At 57.0% G+C, this 23,244-nt stretch overlaps 1 protein-coding gene across 4 annotated transcripts in view; it reads right to left on the bottom strand.

The window, feature by feature from the left end:
• Positions 1 to 3,002: 3,002 nt before the first annotated feature.
• LOC111140848 (platelet derived growth factor receptor beta) overlaps positions 3,003 to 23,244 on the bottom strand; it is a 36,775-nt gene continuing 16,533 nt past the window's right edge. For 2 of the 4 annotated variants that reach the window (XM_022493064.1, XM_022493067.1), the window contains 21 exons: positions 22,345 to 22,668; positions 21,555 to 21,821; positions 20,708 to 20,835; positions 20,418 to 20,592; positions 19,628 to 19,820; positions 18,816 to 18,931; positions 17,358 to 17,481; positions 16,810 to 17,024; positions 14,282 to 14,376; positions 13,224 to 13,356; positions 12,628 to 12,732; positions 12,163 to 12,273; positions 10,981 to 11,140; positions 10,165 to 10,325; positions 9,503 to 9,621; positions 9,153 to 9,275; positions 8,317 to 8,428; positions 7,826 to 7,925; positions 7,190 to 7,295; positions 6,095 to 6,327; positions 3,003 to 4,967 (listed from right to left, as the gene is read on the bottom strand). In XM_022493064.1, coding sequence (XP_022348772.1) covers positions 4,802 to 4,967; positions 6,095 to 6,327; positions 7,190 to 7,295; positions 7,826 to 7,925; positions 8,317 to 8,428; positions 9,153 to 9,275; positions 9,503 to 9,621; positions 10,165 to 10,325; positions 10,981 to 11,140; positions 12,163 to 12,273; positions 12,628 to 12,732; positions 13,224 to 13,356; positions 14,282 to 14,376; positions 16,810 to 17,024; positions 17,358 to 17,481; positions 18,816 to 18,931; positions 19,628 to 19,820; positions 20,418 to 20,592; positions 20,708 to 20,835; positions 21,555 to 21,821; positions 22,345 to 22,668 — 3,266 coding nt within the window. In that variant the 3' untranslated portion in view covers positions 3,003 to 4,801. The remainder of the gene's footprint in view (positions 4,968 to 6,094; positions 6,328 to 7,189; positions 7,296 to 7,825; positions 7,926 to 8,316; positions 8,429 to 9,152; positions 9,276 to 9,502; positions 9,622 to 10,164; positions 10,326 to 10,980; positions 11,141 to 12,162; positions 12,274 to 12,627; positions 12,733 to 13,223; positions 13,357 to 14,281; positions 14,377 to 16,809; positions 17,025 to 17,357; positions 17,482 to 18,815; positions 18,932 to 19,627; positions 19,821 to 20,417; positions 20,593 to 20,707; positions 20,836 to 21,554; positions 21,822 to 22,344; positions 22,669 to 23,244) is intronic. The other 2 variants (XM_022493065.1, XM_022493066.1) reach the window with 2 other exon arrangements.

Here is a 23,244-nt window from a genome sequence, read left to right as displayed (position 1 = left end):
TGTACAAATAGAAGTATACTTTACGGGGGTACCTGGGTTAACGTCAGGTCTTGATCTCAGGATCATGAGTTCAAGCCTAGCGTGGAGCCTACTTTAAAAATAATAAGCAAACAAACAAACTTTATGAACAATGGTCATTCCAGCATAATTGAGAACCTGGAAACACTAAATATCTATTACTAGGGGACTAGTCAAATAATGTACGGCTCAGGCATACTTTAAATTATGCGCAACTCTCACAATGAACACATTACTTTCTACATGTACCACCGACCTGTGAGTATTCCCAGGATGTGTTATTAAGGGGAAAAACAAAAAGTTGCAAAATGGTAGTGGTAGTTTTATTTAAAATTGTAATTATATATTTACACATACAGGTACAGATACAAAATGCAAATATTAGTATAGCTATAAGGGGGGCAGGGAGCCCCAGAAGGATATAACTGAAACATCAACGGTGAGAGGTGAATTTTCCATAAGATAAATTCCTACACACACAGTTGCTAAATGAAGAAAAGACATTTACGATGTTACTGGAGTCTAGAATACAAAATATACAAAGGAAAGACTTTCTATATTAGATATTTTGAGAGTGGATTTTTTTTTTAATTTTATATTTGACAGACAGAGATCACAAGTAGGCAAAGCGGCAGGCAGAGAGGGGGGGGAAGCAGGCTCCCTGCTGAGCAGAGAGCCCGATGCAGGGCCCCATCCCAGGACCCTGAGACCATGACCTGAGCCAAAGGCAGAGGCTTAACCTACTGAGCCACCCAGGCACCTGAGAGTGGATTTTTTTAAATACTGGTGTATGTTGCATAAATACTTTTATAAAAGTAATTTTTAATTATTATGAAGTTGAACAAAGAAATAAAAGAGGACTTTAGACTGTGTCCCCTAGGGCAGAGGAAGGACGTTGGTGGGGGTTATGAGCCGTGCATCAGCTGAAGGGTAGGGCCCCACAAGCAATGGCTCCTTCCAGTCTTTCCCTCTTTTTCCAGGAACAAGGCCCCGGCTGTGAAGAGGACAGCGGAAGAATTGTATAGTCCAAGTGGCTCATCCGTCTGGGAGGAAAATTCCAGCTCACTGATTGCCTTGGGCCTGCCTGAGCAGCAAGGCTGGGAGGCAGGAGGTGACCTGCGGTTCTCGCCTCCCCCAACTCCTGCACGCCCTCCGCTAGCGCTCAGGTTCACTTAGCTCTTTCCTCTTACCCGGCCCTTCCCTACGCTGTCTGCGCAGCACACAGGTCTGCAGTCTGGAGACAGGGGTTGGGACCCAGGCTTCCCCTGTCCCCAGCTCTGCAAACTTGGCTGAGCGCTTTACTCCCTGAGCGCTTACCTGGGAGTCTGCCGGGATCCTGTCCCTGCCACCCTGACCAGATGGCCTTGGACAGTTTGCTTCGAAACCTTCTTGAACTGGCTTCGAATGTAGTATGAGGACAGTAGTGGTGCCTGGTCCCCTGGGTTGGTGTGAGGGTAAAATGAGAAAAGGCTCACCGACCTTTCCTCGTCCTTTCTCTCTCTGTGACATCATTAGCTCCATTTACTGCTGGAGAAATCAAGGCCTGGTGTCGTGTAATCTAGCCCAGGTCCCCTAGGGAGCAGGCCTGAAGTGGAGGGAGCCCAAGTCTTCTGACCTGGGAGGCTTTTCCCAGGAGCCAGGATAATCCCCATCTGGAATGTGGGTAGTTTATTCTCTTTCTGGGGCAGATCTGGGGATTGGCTTATTCATCTACCATAGCCAGAGAAAGAGAAGGTCACAGGCTCGGGGTGTTCTCTGAAGCCAGGTCCCCCAGGAGGGTGGGCTTTGTGTGGCCAGGCCATGCGGCGAGTGGGGTTTCCCCCGGCGGGTTCAGCTGCCCCTGCGTTGGCGGCTGGGCCTGTGAGTCAGAGCTGCCTGAGTCTCCCCGTGGGCAGCCACAGCGCCAGCCCCATGGCGGCAGTTCAGGGAAGTGTGAGCTTCCAAAGACAGGTGCCTGTGCCCCAGAAGCAAACGGAGATGTCCCCTTCCCCACATCAGAGAGAGCAAGGGATGGCCAAAGTCACACAGTGAGGCATGATAGATAGAAACCCAGGTCTAGACCCCTGCCAAAAGGCCCAAGTGAGACAGTCAGGAACCCACAACCTGGGTCTAAGACGCTTGCCCTCTGGCCCTTGCTCCCGTTGGCTCTATTGCCCTGGGGTCTGTCAGGCCTGGGCTGTGCTGTGCAGCCAACGGTCAAGATGGAGCTGGCAAGCGGGCACCAGGACGCCTGGCCTCTGCCACCCCCATTTGACTCAACTGCTGTGGTCATGAGGGGCCAGGGGCCTGCTGGGTCTGCACCCTGCTTCCCGGCCTCGATAGCTCGACTGTGTCAGAGACACAGCGGGGCCTCGCTCGCTCCCCAGCCTCACCCTGGCCGCACCCACCTCCTCTCCCCGCCCACCCTCCTCTCTCTCTTCCCCTTCCTTCTCTCACTTGCCCTCTCTCCTCACTTCTTTCTGCTCCCTGACACCCATGGGTGCTCTGTCTGCTCTGCTCCTACTTGAGACCCCACTGCTACTCACCCAGGCCTGGAATCTGGGCTGGAGCCGATGCCTGTCCCAAGCCACACCAGCCTCCCTCTGGCCTGCGAGTAGAATGGAGGGGAGGGCAGGGGGTGTCCAGGCTTACCAGCCAAAGCCTAAGCACATGGTGCGGGGGGGGCGGGGGCCACAGGAGGGGCTCAGGCTTCTCTACAGGAGCCTGTGAACGGTCTGGCCAGCCCAGAGCCAAGCACTGCGGAGCCGGGGGGGCCTTCCCATTTCACACCCTGGGAAGCCGCAGCCCAAGGCCCAGGCCGTCCAGCCACTAGCAAGTGGTGGAAGAGCGTGCGAACCCCATTTTACAGATGGAACTGAGACTCCGAGCTAGAGGACACTGTGTGGGGACACTGTGGCTGGGGCTCAGCCCCATCTGCCCCACTCCACTCCTGCCATCTCCATGGCACAGGGACTTAAACCCGCGAGAGACCACGAAGTCCATGAGTGAGAAGCACCAGGTTTAATATTAAAATCTTTCTCTTAAAAAAAAAAAAAAAAGTACACAGATAGGAAAATTTGATGGCATATAAAATAGCACTTCTGCTGTATAAATGTGAGTTAATGTGAGTCCTAAAGATACTTGTAAACCTAGGTGATTACATCTTTGGTACCGTAGTGAGAACTCCCTCCCTCTCCTGGCCTGGCAGAGGGGGCTGCCGCCCACTTCTGGCTCTCCTCCTGCCAGCAGTCTTGGCCACAGCCCTCACTCCCTGGCACCCCCGATGCCCACTGAGCCGGGGTGTGGTTGGCAGAGAGAATGCAGTGAGCGGGCCTGGGCAGGGAGTGAGCCGTACCCCACGGGTACTCCCTCAGGAACTAGGCAGCTGCTGGATGAGAAGGCAACCCCCAAAATACCCGCCTTTTGCACCCCTTTTAGGTTCCCTAGAAAGGCTTCTTGTACTCTCTGGGGTCCCCCAGGAATCCTCACTGTCCACGATGTCTGTGGCACAGACTTGGATAGCAGGGGCTGGACGGCAGACCGCACAAGGGGTCGGATCTGATCCTCTCTGCCTCCCTCGCTCAGGATGGCTCCAGGGCTCACTGGTGGGTCTGAGAGGGGCCCCGAAGTCCTCCCATGGGGCAGCTGTTGGGGGCTTTCCAAGACACTGCCTGTCACTCCAAGTCAAGGCCTAGGCAGCTGGCCTTTTGGGGCTTGCTGGAGGTCTGGGGGAAGGGGCACGGTTCCTGGTGCCCAGAGTGTGATGCATGGTCTGGAATCTCCCCAGACCCCAGCTGACCCCTAGGATGGAAGTTTGGAGTGTTTGGCTTTATTTCTTCTGGGCAAGTGTGCCACCCCCTGGAAGATTTGAGAATGTTAGTGCCGCAGGCACCAGAAGTCAACGAGTCCACCTTGTTCATTTGTCAACAGGGCAGACAGGCCCAGAGAAGGCGAGGGATTCCTCCAAGGTCCCACATCAGGTCCGATGAGCCTCCTGATGCACGGTTGTGGACATTCTTCACTGGCATATCTGCACGCTCATCACAGATGCGGGGCCCGCCTGACCCTGGAGACTCTGGCGGGTGGAGTAAGACGAGCGGTGATAAGGAAGGAGACCCCGGCACTTACGGGGCCAGGCAGACATGGACACGGGCACTTGTACGAGGTATGCCCCAAGTGCCCGGGACAGGGGCTATGGGCCAGAGTGTCCTGAACTTGGCTCAGCCCCCAGCAGGGAGCATGGATGGCCCCAGACCAGCTCGGGCCTGGGAAAGTGGAGGCTGGCATCAAGGAGAGGTGGCTTCCCGATGAACATCACTGTCGGAGGCCAGGCCCCTGCTCAGTCAGGAGCCAGGGATGCCAGGGTCCCTTCCCCAGCTCTCAGGTGGAGGAAAGTGCGCGGAGAGAGCTACAGCTCCTGGAGGAGCAGCTGTGCGACCAGAAGAACGTTAATCTGTGCCTCCTGAACGCCGAGCATCTCTAGAGATTCCAGCCTCCCCACCTATCAGCCAGGGCGAGAAGCCCAGATCGTGCGTCACCGGGCCTGGAGCTCCCATCCTACAGATGGAGAAACGAAGCGTCCCGGGAGACCCCTGGCTCCCATCACATGGCCCCTCCAGCAGCAGAGGCTGGTCATGATCCCTGCAGCCTTCTTGCCTCCTAACCCACCCCAGTGGCTGGGGTGCCACAGGCCAGGAGCAAGAGCTTTCTAGAAAGTGACAGCGGATGGGAGGCCAGCCCAGCAGGCAGTGGGCGCTGGGAGGCAGAGGGGGAGCTTCGGGTGGGGCAGGGTGGGGCCAGCCCCCTACAGGAAGCTGTCCTCTGCCTCGGCCCGGGGCCCGGGGCAGCTCGGATCCAGTGGGGGCTGCGGCTCCGCCAGGGGCTCGGGCTGGGGCTCCGGCTCCTCTTGGGGCTCCAGGGGGCTGTCACAGGAGATGGTAGAGGAGGTGTTGACTTCATTCAGGGTGGAGCTAGGAGGAGAAGGCAGGTGAGTGGGGGGCCGGGCGGGGGCCACAGTAAGATAACAGCAGTGGCCCAGAGCTTTCTGTGCTTTTGAGCCTGCGCCATACACCCCACACCCTTTAGGTCATCCAATCCCTGTCAGGACTACGCAAAGCACCACATCGATGGGCGCTCCTGTTTTCATCTTCGAGAGGACGAAACAGAGGCCAGGGGAGTAGAGGCAGCTTGTGCGAGGGCGCCGGACAGGCCAGCGTTCACGCCTTAAGCTGTCTGAGCTCTGAGCTTTGCTCCTCTGTACATGGACTGCCTGTAGCCCCGCAATCTTTGCTCCTAAGGAAGGCGGAGAGGGCCTTCTAGTTCTCCTGGCGCTCCGAGTGCCCGAGGAGAGATGGAGGCTCGTGGAGACAGGGCCTGGCCGGGCCTCACAGCAGCTGGAGCCACAGCTGGAGCTAGAACCATGCCTGCGGCTGCTGCCACTTCACCAGAGAGTGGATCTGGTTTTGGGGGGGGGCTGGTGTCTGGCCTTGTGGGGGACTCTCCTCTCCAGCTGAGGGAAGGTCCTGTCTGAACCTGAAGTCCAGGCCTTCCTGCAATCCCCACCCACTGTAACTTCACCACATCTCAAGGCAAAAGAAAAGCACGAATCTCCTTCCCAGTCAGAATTCTGGCCTCAACTCCTGTGGGCACCAGACCTCCTACAACCACAGCCTCCTACAGCTAGGCTCCCAGGGGCCCTCGGGATGTGGTGCTGGAGAAGGGAGCCCAGGCCAGGGCTGGCAGTGACCCCAGAACAGTACATAGGTGCTGGGGATGCTGATTAGACCTCCTATTTCTCCGTAAGGCCTGGATAGGGCCTAGGAAGAGGAGCGGGGACAAGGCCTATGGGGGCCACTTTCCAGGAAACTGCTACCTTGCAATTAAGTCCCAGACATTCTGTCTCTTACCAGCCTGCCCTTTCCCCCTGAGCTCATCAGAAGCCAAATGAGTTCAGTCCTCCCTTCTGCTCACTGGCAGGAATCAGTACTCACCCCAGGTAATGGACTTCTAAGGCAAGCCTGGCGGCATGAAGACACACACACACACACACACACACACACACACACTATTGCTTTGGGCCTCAGGCCAGAGCAGCTACCTGGCAAGGCTGGGAGAACTCTCCAGTGGGCCCTCATCAGCAGCCTCGGGTTTGGGGTCAGGCAGGGGGATGATGTAGTCATTGTCACCCTCATTGGGCTGCACAGCAGTGTAGAGGACAGAGCTGGTGTCCAGGGGCGATCGGAGGCCATGGAAGCCAGGCAAACGGGCTTGGGACCGAAGGACGGCCGGGTGGTCGCTCCTCAGAAACTCCTCATCAACCTGCTGGTACTTCTGCTCCATGGGGAGGGAGGACCGGAGAAACCGCAAGGTCAGACCACAAATGCCGTGGGGTTCATCTACCATGAGACCCTGACCTGGCCCTTCCTGCCTCGTGTGAATTGGGCAACTGGTGCTCGGAGAGGAAGGGGAATTGTCCGGAGCCACACACAGCTGGCAGCAATCCCAGCTGCCATTACACAAGACCAGGTGGGCTTGGGGACCCCCTAGGGAGGGGACAGTCAGCAGACTAGCGCCTGTGACCCTAACACTCCCCTTACTTCAGAACAGACAGGTGTGGGCTGTCATCTTGCTTCAACCTCCTTCACTGTGGCCTCAGCTTCCCTAACTGGTAAGTGGTGACAACCCAATCATCTCACTGGGTGCTGAGCTGTGACTAAACGTGGGTGGGAGCATGGTTAGGAATGGGTCAGGGGAAAAGGGGCGTGCACCACCCCTCCCTGTAGCTCCCTCTGGTGGACAGGCCGGGTTCTGCCTTAACTGAGCCCGAAGAGGAAATAGAAGCAGCATCAGGGCGGTCAGGCCCTTATTGGATACACAGCCTAAGGTTGTTCAGACTTCTGAGGGAGCCCCAGGCCTGGTGCGTGGGTGCAAAGGCATGAGGAGGGATGCAGGACGAAGGGGGCTGTGGGCAGCGGCTTCCATGCAGGATTTCATTTCAAAAAACGCTGTGCTGTTAAAATAAATTCAACTCACAGCCCCAGCCCATCCTTTACTAGTACCAGCAGGGAAAATGAAGCCTGAGAAGCCCGAGAAGGTACAGGGCAGTCCCTCAAATACCAGCACAACACTCAGAGCCTTGTACCCAGTGTCTGACTTCTGGACCAGAACTCTCCGTTTCGCTGCCTCAACATACCTTCTTGTACCCCTCGCCCAGCAGCCTCTCAAGAAGCAGCACCAGCTGGGAGAAAGGAGGCCGGATCTCAAACTTCTCTTCCCAGCACTTCTGCATGATCTCATAACTGGGGAGAGGCACAGAGGGGGTCAGGGTCTTTGGCTCCGGCTCTGCAGCCTCCCGGAACCAGGTGAGCAATGAAGGGAGTTGGGGAGGACAGGTGGAGAGGGATTGCTTTTCCCGTCCCTTAGCAGGCCCTCCCCCCCGCTGGCAAGTTCCGTGGGGTCGACCGCATAGGTGAGCACGTGGCCCAGGTCTGGCTGGTCGGAGTTTGCATGGCTCTCAACTCAATGGCTGGCTCTGGATGGGCACGTGACCCCAGCTGAGCCCTGGACGGTCAGCTTGGGGCCTTCCGCCCGAACTATGGTGAAAGCAGCGAGCAGGTAGCCGTCTGGCCTTAAAATGTCCCCACCGGTGGGTCACGAAGGACTGCAGACCCGGGTAGAACCAGATTCCTGAGGACAGCCTCTGAACACCTAGATCCAGCTATACGGAGGTTTTTCTGGATCTCTGAACGAATCTATTTTTGCCTTAAGCAAGTTAAATTGGATAACTATTGTCTGCACCCAAAAAAATCCTCACAAAGGCTCCACTCACATCTCGTCGGAGGCGTGGGCAGGCTGGGCCATGCGGTACCCCCGCTTGATGGCATTATAGAACTGCTCGTTCATGGGCAGCTCTGGGTACGGGGTGCCACCTGCAGGGAGCAGAGATGAGAGACACACCGGCTCAGAGGTGCTGGAAGAGTGGCAGAGAGAAGCACACCAGCCCTAGAATGGACAAACGGTCTAATGGCCTTGGCATTGAGACTCGTGAGCCCCCTTTAGAGGCTCTGGACAGAGACAGCAACCCTCCCCAGAATCAGAGAACCAGAGAAACCAGAATCATCTAGGCTTTTTGATGTCACTTCCAAACCCATCCATAATCGGCTGGGGAAGTAAAGAGACCCAGAGAGGACAAGGGATTTGCCAAGGTCTTGGAGCTGTGAGAAAGCAGCCGAGAGAACCATAACTTGCACCAGAGCTGTAACTTCCCTTCCACCAGGCTGGAGGTACACGGGGGCATGGCAGGGGGCCAGGGGAGCATACCCAGGGTGAAGATCTCCCAGAGTAGGATCCCAAAGGACCACACGTCGCTCAGGGTGGTATAGAGACTGTTGAAGATGCTCTCGGGGGCCATCCACTTCAGAGGCAGGAAGGTCTGGGGGAGGGCGGCACGGCACTAAGTATAAGGAGGGCCAGGGCCCACTCCACACCTGGCAGTTTCCCCCCCAGCACCTGACTCCCGGGCCCAGAGAGCCCACCTCTGCAGGCATGCAGATCCCACAGGCATCCCAGTACTGGCCAGGGGACCGGAAGGCCAAGTTTCTTTACCCACAGCTGGTAACATGGAGGTCCCATCCCTGAGCAAGAGCCCCAGGTCTGAGGTCCCTCTTCCTGACCCCAGTAGAGGCCCCTGGACGACTTGGTAGAGACCAGGAGAGCCAGAGAGAAGCCAAGGAACCCCCTGCTCTGACCCGGCCACTTTCGATCTCTGCGGTCTAGAGTCCCTCCAGCTCTGGGATTCACTGTCCTCTTGTGGAAAGTGGGAACATGAGTGGCTGAGAGGATGGTCACATTTTAACCAAATACACATTTGATCTGCTCCCTTTCCACGCTTCCCTTGCCCCCCCCCCCACCCCCTCATGACCGGTGGCGCCGAGCCCCGGGCCCCCCACCCCACCCTAACCACTCCACTCCCCCACCCCCCACCCCATGCACAGCTGGTGGCTTCCCTTCCTGGACCTGCACACATGGCTAGCGGCCTGCACACATACCGCTGGACAGGGCAGGTCACGAGGCACTCAGTCCTCATCTCCCACGTGCCACAGCCACGCTGACCAGGAGAGAACCTGCTCCCAGGGTCAGAGGCACATGGTACTCACGCTGCCTTTGGAGATATAGTTCGAGTCTCGCATGATGTCACGAGCCAGGCCGAAGTCACAGATCTTGACCAGCTTGCCCTCACAGATGAGCACATTTCTGGCTGCCAGATCTCGGTGGACACACTGGGTTGGGGGAAATGGGAGCTGAGGCCTTGGGGGCAGCTGTGGGGAAAGACCTCCCCGCCAAGGGCTTGGGGAAAAATGTATCGCCACACAGGTGAGGGGAGCCACCCAGTGAGGGCGTTCACTGTCCTCACCCACCACAGGGGACACAGCTGCCATACAGAGCTTTGTACTTGGAGGACCCTGGCCAGCTGGGTGGCCCACCTCCCCACAGTGACCACACGTACGTTCTTGGAGGCCAGGAACTCCATGCCATTGGCCACCTGGTAGCTGAAGCCCACGAGATCCGTGTAGCTAAGCACTGGGGACTCGTTGATCAGAGTGGCCCGACAGGTCCGCTCAGGAGCTAGGGGAGAACAGAAGTTCACCTACCACCGTGGGTCTCCACATGGCCCACAGGACCCCTGCCCTTTTGCTCACAGAGGCCAACTCTCTGATACAGGTAGCTACTGATCCTCTAAGTTCTCCAAAAAAGGAAGACAATTTCCAAATATCTAATGCAAACCTCTCCTACCTCATCAGTGTGCTTTCATGGGCCAGAAAAGCCTTTGACGTTAGCCCCAGGCCACCTTTGCTCAGCCTGACCTGCCTGCTTCTCAGGGACCCTGGGTCAGCCCAGGAGCCTGGGCCCTCCTCTGTGCCCATGCCCCAGGAGGCCCAGAACTCCCTCCACCCCAACTCTTCCCGCTCTGGATCCAGAAACAGAGGTTCACTCTGGGGCTCCCTCACAGAGCAGCTGTGTGCAGGCGGCTAACCTCAGTTTCCGCATCTTTGAAATGGGGACAAGCCACCTTCCTCCCCCTGTTGTTGCAAGCCTGGGCATACGAAAGGCTCTGATAGGAATGCACGACTGCATAGGGGTGGGGGCCGTGCTGAGGTGAGGACCCACCGGTGGGGACGTAGTTGTCATAAGGGGCCATGTAGCTAGAGGACTCAATGTCTGCATATTTGACGCCTCCTTTCATGTCCAACATGGGCACGTAGTCTACCGACTCATCTTTGCTCATGTCCATGTAGCCACCGTCGCTCTCCCCGGGCAGAGACACATGGCTGGGAGAGAGAGGAATGTCACAGGAGGAAGGGCCATGGGGCTTTTCTTTTGCTTCCCTTCCCACCCCTCCTCGCCCCGAGGCCCCACAAGGCCCTGTCACTCATGGGTTTCCTCTCTCCCTCCACCACTCATCTTCCTCCAGTCTGTCACCACTTGAATGGCCATGCAGGGAGCCCTTCCCCCGAGCCCATGGGGTCCTAAGCTGGGCAGCAGGGTGCTGGGATGACATAAGACCCCGTGCGTGTCCCCGGGGAGCTCACGCCTAGGCGTGATCACAGCACTCGAGTGCAAGGGTCAGAGGAAGGGCAGGTAGCACGGTGCCTTTCCGGGGGTCTCCATCCAGCTGTGATGCCCTGTGAGGGCCCAGCCACAGCCCAGAGTGGGCAAGGAGTCATCCTAATGCCTCTGCCTACAGTGCCAGCTCCCCGGAGAGCTAGGGGGCCACATGTCTTTAGAGGTGGACCAAGGACTAGAAGGAAATTGATCCAGTGCGGGTGGGGAGGGGGTGGGCAGGGCTGAGTCTTCCTGTCTTTCGGTGACAGACCGACACCCCAGCTCCTAAACCGTCTCTGCCCATCCTGGCCTCAGCTTTCGTCCTGGACAGGGAGGGAGTGAGCAGGTGCCCCAAGGGCTCCCTGAAGCCTCCTGCGGTACCTGGGCAGCGGGAGCCCGACGGGCAGGGCGTTGCTGTAGAGCTCGGCGCTGGGCGGGCGACGCTTGTCGGAGCAGCGCTGCAGGAAAGTGTGCTTGTTGCGGTGCAGGTAGTCTACAAGGTCACCGTAGCGGCAATACTCAGTGATGATGTAGATGGGTCCTGTGGGGGCACAGGCTCAGGCACAGCCCCCGGGCTCAGACCTGCCGTCAGGGCCCGGGGTCTAACGCCGGGCTTGGAAAGGCAGTTTCATAGGATGGCCAAGAGGCTTTGGCACCGGGCTAACCCCGGTTCTTTTCCGGCTTCTGTGACCAGGAGGGAGATACTTATTCTCACCGAGCTTTACTTTCCCCATCTGTTAAATGGGGCTAACCCTAGCCACCTCCCTGAGCACTCAAAAGATAATGGCTTTGTCAGCTCGGCCCCGGGCCTGGCACAGAGCAAGGACAGGGTGGTAGATGTCACCCACAGGTTTTCAAATGACGGCGGATGCTGGAGCCCAGGATATAGAGCAAAGAAAGGCAATTATTTCTTATCAGGTTACTGTTTCAACCCAAATACAGTCCATTTACTTGAAGCCCGTCAGTGGGAACTTGATGATATTGATGAAGACAGACATTTTAAATGGGTGATCTTGTGGACATAAATTGGCCTCTGTGTGCAGCTCACTTCTGTATTTTATTTTGGTTGCACAATACTGAGGAAAATCCCGAATCTCACAATAAGCAGATGCAAACAGTGATAATACTTCTTTTTTTTTTTTTAATGGCCTAACTTGCAGTCAGAGCTTCAAATAAACACACGGGCTAGGGAGACTTCATTCTATGATCTGAATGAAAGCAGCTCCCAGTCAGCCTGCTGGTGTTCTCCGAGTGTAGGGACAGAACTCACCTCACAGGGGCCAGGACTTAGGAGTTTGTGGAATGTATTGAGAAAATTTTAAAGAGTCAGAGGACCCCTGGGTTTGCAAACGGCCAAGTCCTCGGGCCTTGAAGGTGATGTGATTCTGTGGGTTTGTGAGTCCCGCCCCCATCTGGGTCTGTGAAATGAGGGCACTGGACAGGGCAGGTACAGACCCTCCAGCTGGAGTGTCCTGTCATCCCTGGACTGAGGAGGGGGCGGGGAGGGGCCAGGCTTGGACAGCTGGCGTTTTCTGGAGCCCTCTGGGGGAGTGGTTTTGGTACCTCCTTTGGTGCAGGCCCCCAGCAAGTTGACCACGTTCAGATGGGGCCCGAGGTGACTCATGATCTTCAGCTCTGACATGAGGGCCTGCTTCTCGCTGCTGCGGGCTGTGGCTGAGGAGGGAGATGGGGCCTCAGGCCTGCCCTGTCCCTGAGGCCCCAAGGAGGCTGTTCTGCTCCATACCCTACTGTAAGACCCAGATGGCCTAGGGGCAGTGAGGACCCACGAGTAGGGGGAGGAGAAAGAGGGTGGGAGGAAGGTCAGGGAGAGAAGGAGGTGCCAGGAGTGGGGGACAGGGTGAGGAAGATTCTTGGCCAAAGCAGAGCTTACAGCGGTGCTGGCCCACAGGTGACTGTACTGCTTGTGTCCAGCAAATGACAGCCGGGGAGTGCCTGACTGTGTGGGGCCGGGGGCAGGAGACATGTGGGGGCCCAGATGTGAGGGAGGGGCAGGCTCCCAGGACTCACATTTCAGCATCTTGACTGCCACTTTCATCGTGGCCTGCGAGTGGCTCAGGCCGTGAGCCGTGGCCTCCACCACCTGCCCAAAGGCCCCGGAGCCCAGGGTGCGTCCTGGGGTAGAGACAATCCCTTAGCTCCTGGCCCAACACGGAACCACGTATCCTGCTCTCTCAGAGGTCAACCCCTCCAGCCAACCAGGACGTAAGGTGTTCCCCTCCAGGAGTCTCCCACAGTGCTTTGCAGCCCTTCCTGGTGTCTCATCTAAGTCCTGCCGACTTTCTGGTCCATCTTTAGTCCATGGAAGCCTTCCTCCCATCCCCAAAGGGAGTTCAGCTCCTCTGCACACCTTGGCCTTCCCAGCTAGACTAAGCACGGGCCTGACATGCAGTCTGTCCTCAATTCCTACTTCCCCTCTTGCCCACAAGAGGTCCGATCTCACATAGTCATGGGATCACAGGACCGCAGTGCTGAACCCTCCCTGGGGTATCACCTTGCCCCATTGTATGGAGAGGGGCACTGAGGGCCCGAGAAGGCAAGACCTCAGACAGTCTTGCCACCCTCCGAAAGTGCCCAGACTGCCCTCGAAAGTGCTCTGGACTGACCGAGCACAAGCTGGTCCCTTGGCAGCTCCCAGGTGGAGTCATACGGCAGCTGCATAGGATCTACATAGATGTACTCATGGCCGTCGGAGCTCACGGATTCAATCACCTTCCACCGGATCTCGTAACGTGGCTTCTGCAAGACCAGCACCAGGGATGGCTTATCAGAGGAGGTCTGGGCTTTGGGGCCCACCCGCCCATGGCCCCTTATGGGGCAGATGGAGCAGGAGACCCTGAGGCCCAGAGAGGGACAGAGGCCTATTTGAAGTCACACAGCAAGTTATTGATAAGGCTCAGGTTCACGGGCTCAGTAAGAACAGGTGCCAAGAGGCCCCAGCTTGGTGCTGGTTGAGGAGAAGCTAATAGCCCAGGGTCTGGCTCATCAGGACCTTCTTGCCAGCTTCTCCCAGAGCCCTAGCTGCTTCCCAGATGGAAGTAGCGGGGCAGGCAGTCCTGGGAAGTGACACAAGCTAGGAGCATTCGGCTAGATGTGGACAGCCCGTTCTCCAAGCTGGGTCATTTGCAGTGGGAATCTCAGAAAGATGGAAGCACATGATGTTGAAATCATAGGATGTGGGAATCACAGGATTGGGCTCTTAGAATGATAAAATCATGGATGCTGCAATTCTAACTCAAGAATCTTAAAACATCGGGATTGCAGAATGGTGAAGCCTCGGAACAGAACATTGAAATGACACGTTAGTAGGATTAGAATGCATTTCAGTAGAAGCCTGGGAGCCTCTGGAGGTGAGAGCTGGAAGAATCCTGGGACTCATGTAGTCCACCCAGAAAGTGCCTTGCCCTGTGGCTGGGAGGGGCAGGGCTGAGGTCCAGGCAACACCCAGGAAGGCACAGCAATGGCAAGGGACCCTGGCTGGCCTGGACCAGGCCCAAGATGGCCCTTGCTGCTGGGGGTAGAGGCAGCTCTCCATCGTTTTACCCCAGCGCTCTGTGCCAGGCTGGGCCATGACCAGATCCAGCAACATTCAAGGGCAGCTGGGGCTCCATGTAGAAAGAATAGTGTGCCCATGTGCACCCACCAGGCAAGGGGGGGAGCTTACCTTCTGCCACAGCATGATAAGGATGATGAGGGAGATGACTGTGAGGACCACCAAGGCCAGGATGGCCGAGATCACCACCACCTTGAAGGGCAGAGCTGCAGGCAGAGACAAGAGCCAGCCATAAGCAAACAGGGAGCTTGGCAGCTCCCTGGCAGTCCTCCCGTGTCCCCACTGCTGGTCCAGCAAATCCTCTCTGCCTGTCCTGACCTCCACCAGCCATGGCCTGTGACGTCAGACTGCCCCGTGGTGGGACAGGTGGGGGTTTTCATCCCTTATCTCACTCCCACTCCCACGCATGCGCACGTACCCCTGAACCGGTGGGTGCCTTCAGACCAGCCCAGAGCAAGACAGAAGTAAAGCTTTGGTGTGCTGCCTGTAAGAACCCACACCCCTCAGTAACAATGGCACTCAGCTCCCTCTGGGCTCCCATATGCCTTCAGCCCTTGCTGGGCTCAGTCTGGCCTGTCTGCCATGGCCCCAGACCGGATACCAGCTCCTGACAACTGGGCTCACCTCGCCTCTGAATCCATGCCCTTGCCAGGGCTGTCACAGCTAGGACAGAGCCTGACTGAGCTCCCAGAGCCTGATGAATCCAGACCATTTCCTCCCCTGTTTCACCCAGAGTCCCCAGCAGCGTCGGGGTAGTGATGACAGTTATAAGTTACATCCCCCAGGGAACAGGGGTAACCAAGTGGGGCTAACTCAGGGCCCCCAAGCCCCAAGTCTCCTCCCTAATGCCTCGGCCTCTTTGCTGTACAATTTCCCATTCTCTTCCCCTCCCTCTGCATCCACTCTGGCCAGACCCTCACCTCCCCTACCCTGCCCCACTGGCCACCCATGGGGTCCCCCACAAACTTGTTCCCTCTTCTTCTGTCCCATTCTTGCCCCTCTCAGCGCCCCTGGAAGCCCTGTCCCTCCTCCTCAGGGTCCCAGACCAACATCACTCTTCTCCTCCCTCTCCCCACAAGGTCACACATCCCAGGCCTGGGAAGGAAGTCTGAATCTTTTAAGGAGCAATCTGAATAAAAAGAAGAGGCTTGGTCTTGCCATGGTAGTTTCCCTGTGGGTTAGTACGTGGCTTTCCCCTCGGGCAGTACACAAAAGCTTTACTTCTGTTTTGCTCTGGGCTGGTCTGCAGGCGCCCACCAGCTCAGGGGTACATGCGCATGCGTGGGAGTGGGAGTGAGGTAAGGGATGAAAACCCCACCTGTCCCACCACGGGGCGGGCTGGGGACAGCTCTGTGCACAGAGAGGCTCGTGTGTGTGTGCCAGACCAACCTGCCAACGCCTCCCACAGCCTTCAAAGCTCTGTTTGCCCTGGCTTCTGCCTAACTCGAGCCCCTCCTTTACCAGTCCTTTCCCTTTCTCTTGTTATCTCCCTGCTCCAGCCCCTAAACACACACATACTCTGGGCTCAAGCCACGCTGAATGCCTTTGAGTTCTCTGATCCCACTTTGCCTCTGGGCTCTTGCAAAAGCCATTCCCTTTGATTCGAACCCCATTCCTTACCAGCCTAACTTCCAGGTATCTTTCAGGTTTTGACCTGAAGATTTCTTTTTCCAGGACACTTTCCTGAATCCCCCAGCTGGACACAGAGCCCCTCCTCCCTCTAGGCTCCCTGGCCCCCACAAAGTACTGCCCCCTGCAGTGGGATTGCCTCGTTCCTTGGCTGCCTTCTCTCTGGACTGAGGGCACTAGAAGTGCAGAGGGGCTGGGCCTTCTCCAGGGAGAAAGAGGAAACGAGTGAACAAATAGAGACCAACACAAGGGGAAACACACGCCCAGGGACTGGCAGGTAGCATGGGCACCCAGGCGCTGGCCGACACTATTCCCGTGGACGAGAGTTGTGCCTTTGTGTGTGTGTGAACCTGCTCACAGACACGCATGGGACAGCAGGCATCTGGGTGCAGAGGCTGTGTCTGCACGCTTTCATGGGGGAGGGGGTGCTGCCGCTCCACGCTCTGTGCCAGTTTGCACACATGCACAGGAATTACACATGCACTATCCACACCCTTGTGTGGGGATCGTGCATCTGCACATACATGCATACAGACACACCCCTGTGGGTTTATATACACGTCTGGGGATTGGGCATAGCCATATCCATGGCTTTATGCATGCACTCGGTGTAGTCCCCCAAAGGCAGGCATCATGCGTGCTTGTGCACAAGCCTGTAGACATACACTCCAGCCTGACACGTGTATCTGGGGCTTGGGCAGTCTTTATGATGTGGTTTACAAATCTACACTGGAAGGGTCTGCCCTGTGTCCAAGGGTCAGGCCTGCTCCTGCTCATGGCTTAGGATGCACACAGAACATGCGTACACCCAGCCATGGTCTAGACACGTAAACTCATGGGTGTACGCACGTGTGCCAGTCCTGCGTTGTTGCATAAGTGCATAAGGGCGCACGCTGGTGGGCTTGGCGAGGCCCCAAGGCACAGCTGGGCTCCCAGGCATAGCTCCAAGGATGGCAGGGTGGAGGTGGGGGTGGAGGGTCTCCAGGAGCCACTGGGGCCAGAGGACTCACAATGTGGCACCACGGTGACCTCCTGCATGTCGTGTCCCAGCAGGTTGTGCAGAGTGCAGCGCACAGACAGCGGTTGGTCCACACGGCGCAGGCGCAGTGTGCTCACCACCTCGAACTCCTGGTCCTCGGGCCAGTATGTCACGTTAGTCTCCAGCTGGCTCTCCTCCTCCGAACTGTTCCCCAGCGGCGTGGGCGGCAGTTCACGCGGACATCTGCTGAGGAAAGTCAGCCGGGTCAGCTTCCAGTCCTTGACTGGTCCTGAGCTCATTCCTCCTGTGCCCCCTCGACTGATCGGCAGGGGGCGCACCGAACCTAGAACTGAGAGCCCGAGATCGCAAAATCCACTCCCTTCATTTGATTGTCAGAGTCAAGGTAAGAAAATGGGACATTGAGGTCATGCAGAGCATCTCCAAGAAGCCACATCTTCTAGAACGGGGCTCTAGCCTGGAACTTGGTGCCCAGATAAGGGGCTGGAGGAGATGACCTCCACTGGGTCCTTCCAGGCCGCTGTGGTTACTCTGGGAGATGGAGGCCAGGGGTCTGCTCACCTTTTGAGGTCGCTGCAGGTAGACCAAGTGAGGTGCGGCTGGGGCATGCCACGACCGCGACAGCGGACCGTCTGCTCCCCGCTGGCAGGGTGGCTTTCACTCAGCTCCAGCACACGGACAGGCACTATGTGGACAGGGCAGGAGGCCAGGAGGTGGGAGGTCAAGAAGGAGACAGTGAGAAAGGCCCTCCAGGAGGATGTGGCCCAGGGTATGGGGGCTGGGGGGGGGAGGGGAGCCTCAGGCTGCAGGTGAACATCAAATACCAGGAATCCCCGTGTGAAAACTGACAGGTTCCCCTTCTGGGCACTTCAAAGGGAAAGCCTCAGTAGGGTGCCTGTCTGTCTCTAACACCTCTCTGAGACTCGCTAATCTGCCCTTTTAACAAAGACAGAGCAGGTCTGAGGGTCAGAGAAAGCCCTGGGAAAGCGAGAGCAGGAGAGCACGAAGCTAGAATTTAATAGCATCGCTTTGTTTTCCCAGAGTTTATTTTAGTGGTTGCTTTATATTTATGACATGTGATGCTGATTTTCCATCTACAATTGAGAGGTTAAATTCTCTTTCAAAATACGTTTATTTTTAGAAAGTCAATTGACAAAACAGTAAGTCATTCGTGTGTCATTCCCCTGCTCAAAACCCTGCCGTGGCTCTGTCATCTCCGTCACAGTAAAAGCCAAAGTCCATACAAGGGCCCGAGGGAACCCACGCAATCTGTGCCCCCCCACACCCCACGACCAGGTCTCAGCTCTGACCTCATCTCCCACCACTCTCCCCCTTCTTGGTTCCTGCCACACCAGCTTTCTGCTGTTGTCCTGCCTTGCCACTGCCTGGCGGGGCCTTGCCCCCCAGAACCCCCTGGTGAACGCCCTCACGTTCTTTAAGTCTTCACACAAATGTCGCCTCCTTGAGGCAAACTTGATCAGGCCGCTCAAAATCGCAACCCTCACTGTCCCATGCACCCTGAACCCTCGGTCCTTCCTACCCAGCTTTTCTCCTCCTTCGATGGCACTTGTTACCTTCTAACCTTCTGTGTCATTTGCTGGTTCTCTGCCCTACTGTGGAGTGCTTGTCCTCCCCCAGCAGGAGACAAGCAGCACAAAGGCAGGGCCTCAAGAACCTTGACCAGACTGGTATGTTGTTGTTGCTCAGTGAATACCTAAGTAGTAGTCCAGTATGAGGGCATGTGAGAATCACTGGCACCGGCACATGAAGGCCTGAGGTGTTAGGGACACCAGTGTAGCCCGGGGGCCTCCGTGTACAGCTTGAGGCCCAAGGAGGAGACATGCTGAGTTCACAGAGGAGCGGAAATGTTGGAGCTCGGCCTGGAGGCCAGCCTCCTGAGTCCTCTGCTCCCTCTCCTGCTCCTTCTCCTCCTGTGGGTGGGTGGACAAGGTAGGAAGGGAGAGGGAAGCGGTGGGGGGGGGGGGTGTGTGCAGGGAGGCAGGGTGCAGGGTTCCTTACCGTTGACCTGCAGCTGGAATGAGAGCTGGGCCTCCGCGTCCTCATGGAAGACCCGCACAGTGTAGCAGCCAGCCTCTGCCACCTTCACCCGTACCAGCGTCAGTTCCGACACGTATCTGTGGAGCACGACAGGCCCAGCTGCTGTCGCTGGAAGATCTCCCACAGTCCCCCCACCCAGCCCTCCTTGGATGGACCTGAGAAACCAGGCCCAGGGAGGGGCAGGGCCTTCCCAACATCACACAGGTGTTGCTAGCAGACAGGACTCACGATGCCAGTCTCCTGAATCCCCCACCCATCGGCAGCTGGCTCCACAGAGCTCAGAGGGGGGTTGGGGAGGGGTGAAGAAGGTGGGGCAAGGGCCCCTTCCCTCCCCCTCCACATCTCACTCCTGCAGAAAGGCCTGACAGGGCTTTATCCACACGGATGGCCCCTCATTGTCGGCCTGCTCGCCTCCTGCCTCCGGGCCAACATCCATGCATGGGTGGTCATGGCCCGTCTGGCACCCTCCTCCGTGATCATCTGGCCTTCTTCTCCTCAGCTGCTCCCAGCTGGCCCCACCCATCACAAGGACAACTGAACATCTGGGTGATCATCTGACCCGCATCTGTTTCCCCCTCTAGACAGGAGACTCTAGGAGGGCTGGAACAGTCTACTTGGAGCTCTACAGCCTCCCCAGTGCCTGGTACGGCACCTTGCACGTAGTGGGCTCTCAGGAAAAGTGTCTCTAGGTGTGTCTCGTGGCTGAAGGCTGTGAGTTGCCGGGCAGCTGCAGAGAATAACGTCAAGAATGGAGCGGGTGGGCTGCTGCTCACCGGGTCTCAGACACGTTGCGTGTGGACAGGGAGATCTCGCCAGCGCTGGAGTCGCCTAGCGTGCGGTTGTCCTTGAACCACATGACAGTGGGCGGCGGGTAGGCCTCGAACACGACCTGCAGAGTCCGGCTGCGGTGCAGCTCCGCGAATTGTACCGCGTCCAGCTCTCCCAGCAGCCGCACGTAGCCACTCTCTGCAAGAGGCGGCCGTCAGGGGCGGGGCCCCAGGGGTGGGGCCCGGCCCGGCTACCAATAGGACAGCGCCTCCTGGGGGCGGGGCTCCCGGAGGCAGGGCATCCACCGAATGCAAATGAGCCCGGCCTTCCAGGCTTCAGGCTTCAGGACCTGAACCAATGAGCGAGGTACGGGATCTGGGGTTAAAGTCGCGACTGAGCCTGGACCAGGGCCCGAACTGGGTGCTGATATTGATTTGGGGACCGGGTTTGAGATTGGGACTGGAGTTGTCGTTCTCACTGAGCGTATTCTGGCTCAGGATTGTGGCTGAGGTGAGCTGCAACATGGTTGAATTTGAGGATGGGGCGGCCTGGGCCGGGATGGCAGGTGGGTTTAGAAATCGGGTTGGGCCTGAGGTTCTGGCTAGGCAGAAAGTCCACGCTGGGAATAGAGTTGGATTTGGGGCCGACACTGCGTGTTGGTTTATCCTGGAAATGGGCATTGGTTGGTACTGAACCTAGAGCTGTACTGGAATGCGGCTGACAGGACCCTGGGGCCATGATAGGGTCTAGGTCCAGCTCAGAAGGAGGGTCGGGGCTGAGCCCCAGGGCACGCACCAACCACAGTGACATTGATGGACTTTTCATCCCGATGCTCATTCACACTTTCTGATACATTGCAAATGTAGGTCCCTGAATCGCCAAGCTCAGCAGCAGGGATGTGCAGGATGGAGCGTATGTGCGAGGGTATATTGAAGAGGAAGTCAGTCACTGGCTCCACCAGCCGCCCACTCTGTAGGGACAGGTGGGGGAAGCCCCCCCATCAGGCAGAGTCCAAGAAGTTAGGCTACAAGGCAAGATACCCATCCTTCCCTGGCCGTTCCTCCAACCCCCCAGCCCAGCACTACCTCCATGCGTGGGTAGGTCCATTCAAAGTTGACCACCTCGTTTCCGGTCACAATGCACATGATGGTGATGTTCTCACCCTGACGGACCACAGTCTGAACTGCATTCACGGAGACGTTGATGGATGACACTAGTGGAGAGAGATGAGTTTAGGGCCGAGGAAGTCACCACCAGCCATCACACCAGCCCTGCGGCTTGGGGAGAGGGTGGGGGTTCAGAGATGGAAGGGATGACTCATGCAGAAGATCCATTAATTCAACAAATATTTGTTAACTATGTTCTGTACGCCAAGTACTATGCTGGGCACTGAGACTTTAGCAATAAACACAACAGACAAAATTCCTGTCCTCATGGATCCGACATTCTAGAATCTTGAATCAGTGTATTCTCTGGGCATCTAAGTACCAGAGAAAGGTATGGAGCACAAACCGTGCACCAGGGAGCCTCTGTCTTTAATCCTCCCAATAATCCCACCAGGTGGGCCATCATTGTGGTCCTCATTTTCCGGAGGACGAAGCAGACTCGGAGAGATAGGTACCTGGTACAAACTCGCTCGTATGGGAAGTGCACAGCTAGGACTCAAACCCAACCAGCTCCGAGGCCTGTGCCTTTGCCCACCAGTGTGCAGCCCAGCCCTGCCACCCACCCTCCCCATGACCTTGGGCACACTCCCTCCTCTGAGTTTCAGGCTTCTCACCCGTAAAATGGGGAAACACTACCTGCCTTCCGAGACTACAGTGAGAATGTGGTGAAAACAGGAATTGCCAACTTCGTAAGCTGGAAAGGGCTCTACCCCTGCGGAGGGCCGTACTTGCCTCTGCTGAACATCAGGTCAGAAAGGGGGCTTACCCTGGAGGCTGTAGACATAGTAGGCTTCAGAATCCACTTCCCTGTCCCCGATGGTGGTTTTGCAGACATAGGTCTTATCCTCGAATGTCCCAGAGAAGCCACGTTGGTGGTCGTAGGGGATGGGTAGTGGGACATCCACTTTCTTCTCATGCAGTGTCACCACCAGCTTCGGATCCGTCACTCGGCACGGAATTGTGATCTCAGTTATTTCCGTGAGGAAAATGAATAGTTCCTCGGGGTCAACCGGGAGAAAGCCCATCGTGGGATCTGCCAGGTGTGGGGGTCAATAATGAGGGTCAGGGGAGCTGGTTTTCTGGCTATCCCCTGAATTTCGATGTGACCTTGAGCAGGTGTCTTCTCTCTGTCCCTCAGTTTTCTCATTACAGAATAAGGATGCTCTCAGAGGTCCCTTCCAGCTTTAACATTTGATACGGTCAGCACCAGGGTGGGAAAGAAGATAAGCTACAAGTCAAAGGGCAGCTGGTACCCAGCTTGCAGGATGGGAAAGATGGGATGTGGAGGCCCAACAGAGAGATATTGGAACTTGCTGAGAAGCCAGAATTCTGGGGAGCCAGGAATGGGGTGGGCAGGGAGCAGTCAGATCTCCCTGATCTGATTCAGGGGGGCGGGGGAGTGATCATACTCCTGGACCGAGCCAGGCTGGATCCCGTGATTCATCTGCATGTCGAAGCTGGCCGTGGCTCCCAATGTCACTAAGCATTCTCCGCTCCCCCCAGACACCTGCAGCTGACAGAAGTCAGAGAGTGAGCAGGCAGGTGGGGGTGCTTACCTGGCACAAAGATGTAGAGCCGTTTTCGCTCACCAGGCTCCAGCCCATGGGAGCCTTTGTAGGCGCAGAAGTATTCTCCTGTGTCTATCCCAGTGACATTGGTCAGTGTCAGTGTGCTGGAGAAGGTGCCATCCTGGGTCTTGGCCATTTTCTGTGGGAGCTCCTGGGACATCCGTTCCCACACCACTGGAGCTGGGCCCGAGCAGGTCAGAACGAAGTTGCTGGAGACATTGAGGACAAGCTCTGGCCCTGGGGGTGTGATGACCAGGCCCCAGGAAGACTGTGGGCCCAGCAGCAACAGCAGGGGCAGCAACAGCACCTGGCCTTTGGGAGAAAAGGCGTCAGATGTCAGCACAGGAACATCAGCCTTTCTCCTCTCAGCTGACCCTGGAGGAAGCCATGCCTGCACAGTCCTTGAAGACCATGCCACCCTAATCTGACACAGACTGGAAGCCATGGCTTTGAAGCCAGCTTGCCCAGTGCTGGGAGCCCTCAGGACTCCTGATCTTAGTGCCTCTAGTTCCCAGACCTTAGAGTCTCCAGCTATGCTGTGTTCAGGCTGCGGGCATGTTCACCCGAAGGCATCAGGAAATCCGTGGGAAGCAATTCCCAGGCCTCCAGTTCCTGCATTACTTCCCAGGTCACTTTCCTCAAGCCCCTTCCCTGCAGCTGGCCCAGTTGTCCAGGTTCCACCCAACCCCAGAGGTGGCCTTGATTGGGGAGGGTGGAGCAAGGTAGCTCAGAGTAGGGCACACAGGACAGGAGAGACTCAGGGGCCCCCCTTCTGGGGCCTAGAGGGAACTGGGGTTGGATGAGGGTGTCAAGTGATTGGTTCCTCTCTCCCTGCTAATGTCCCCTGGGCAGGATTCTGTAAGCTGCGTCCCCCAGACCTGCAGGTGC

This window comes from Enhydra lutris, unplaced genomic scaffold (assembly GCF_002288905.1).
Source record: "Enhydra lutris kenyoni isolate GAN:26980312 unplaced genomic scaffold, ASM228890v2 scaffoldscaffold5, whole genome shotgun sequence".
NCBI classification, from domain to species: domain Eukaryota; kingdom Metazoa; phylum Chordata; class Mammalia; order Carnivora; family Mustelidae; genus Enhydra; species Enhydra lutris.
The sequence above is the reverse complement of the archived record's forward strand: the minus strand, read 5'-3'. Positions and strand labels throughout refer to the sequence as shown.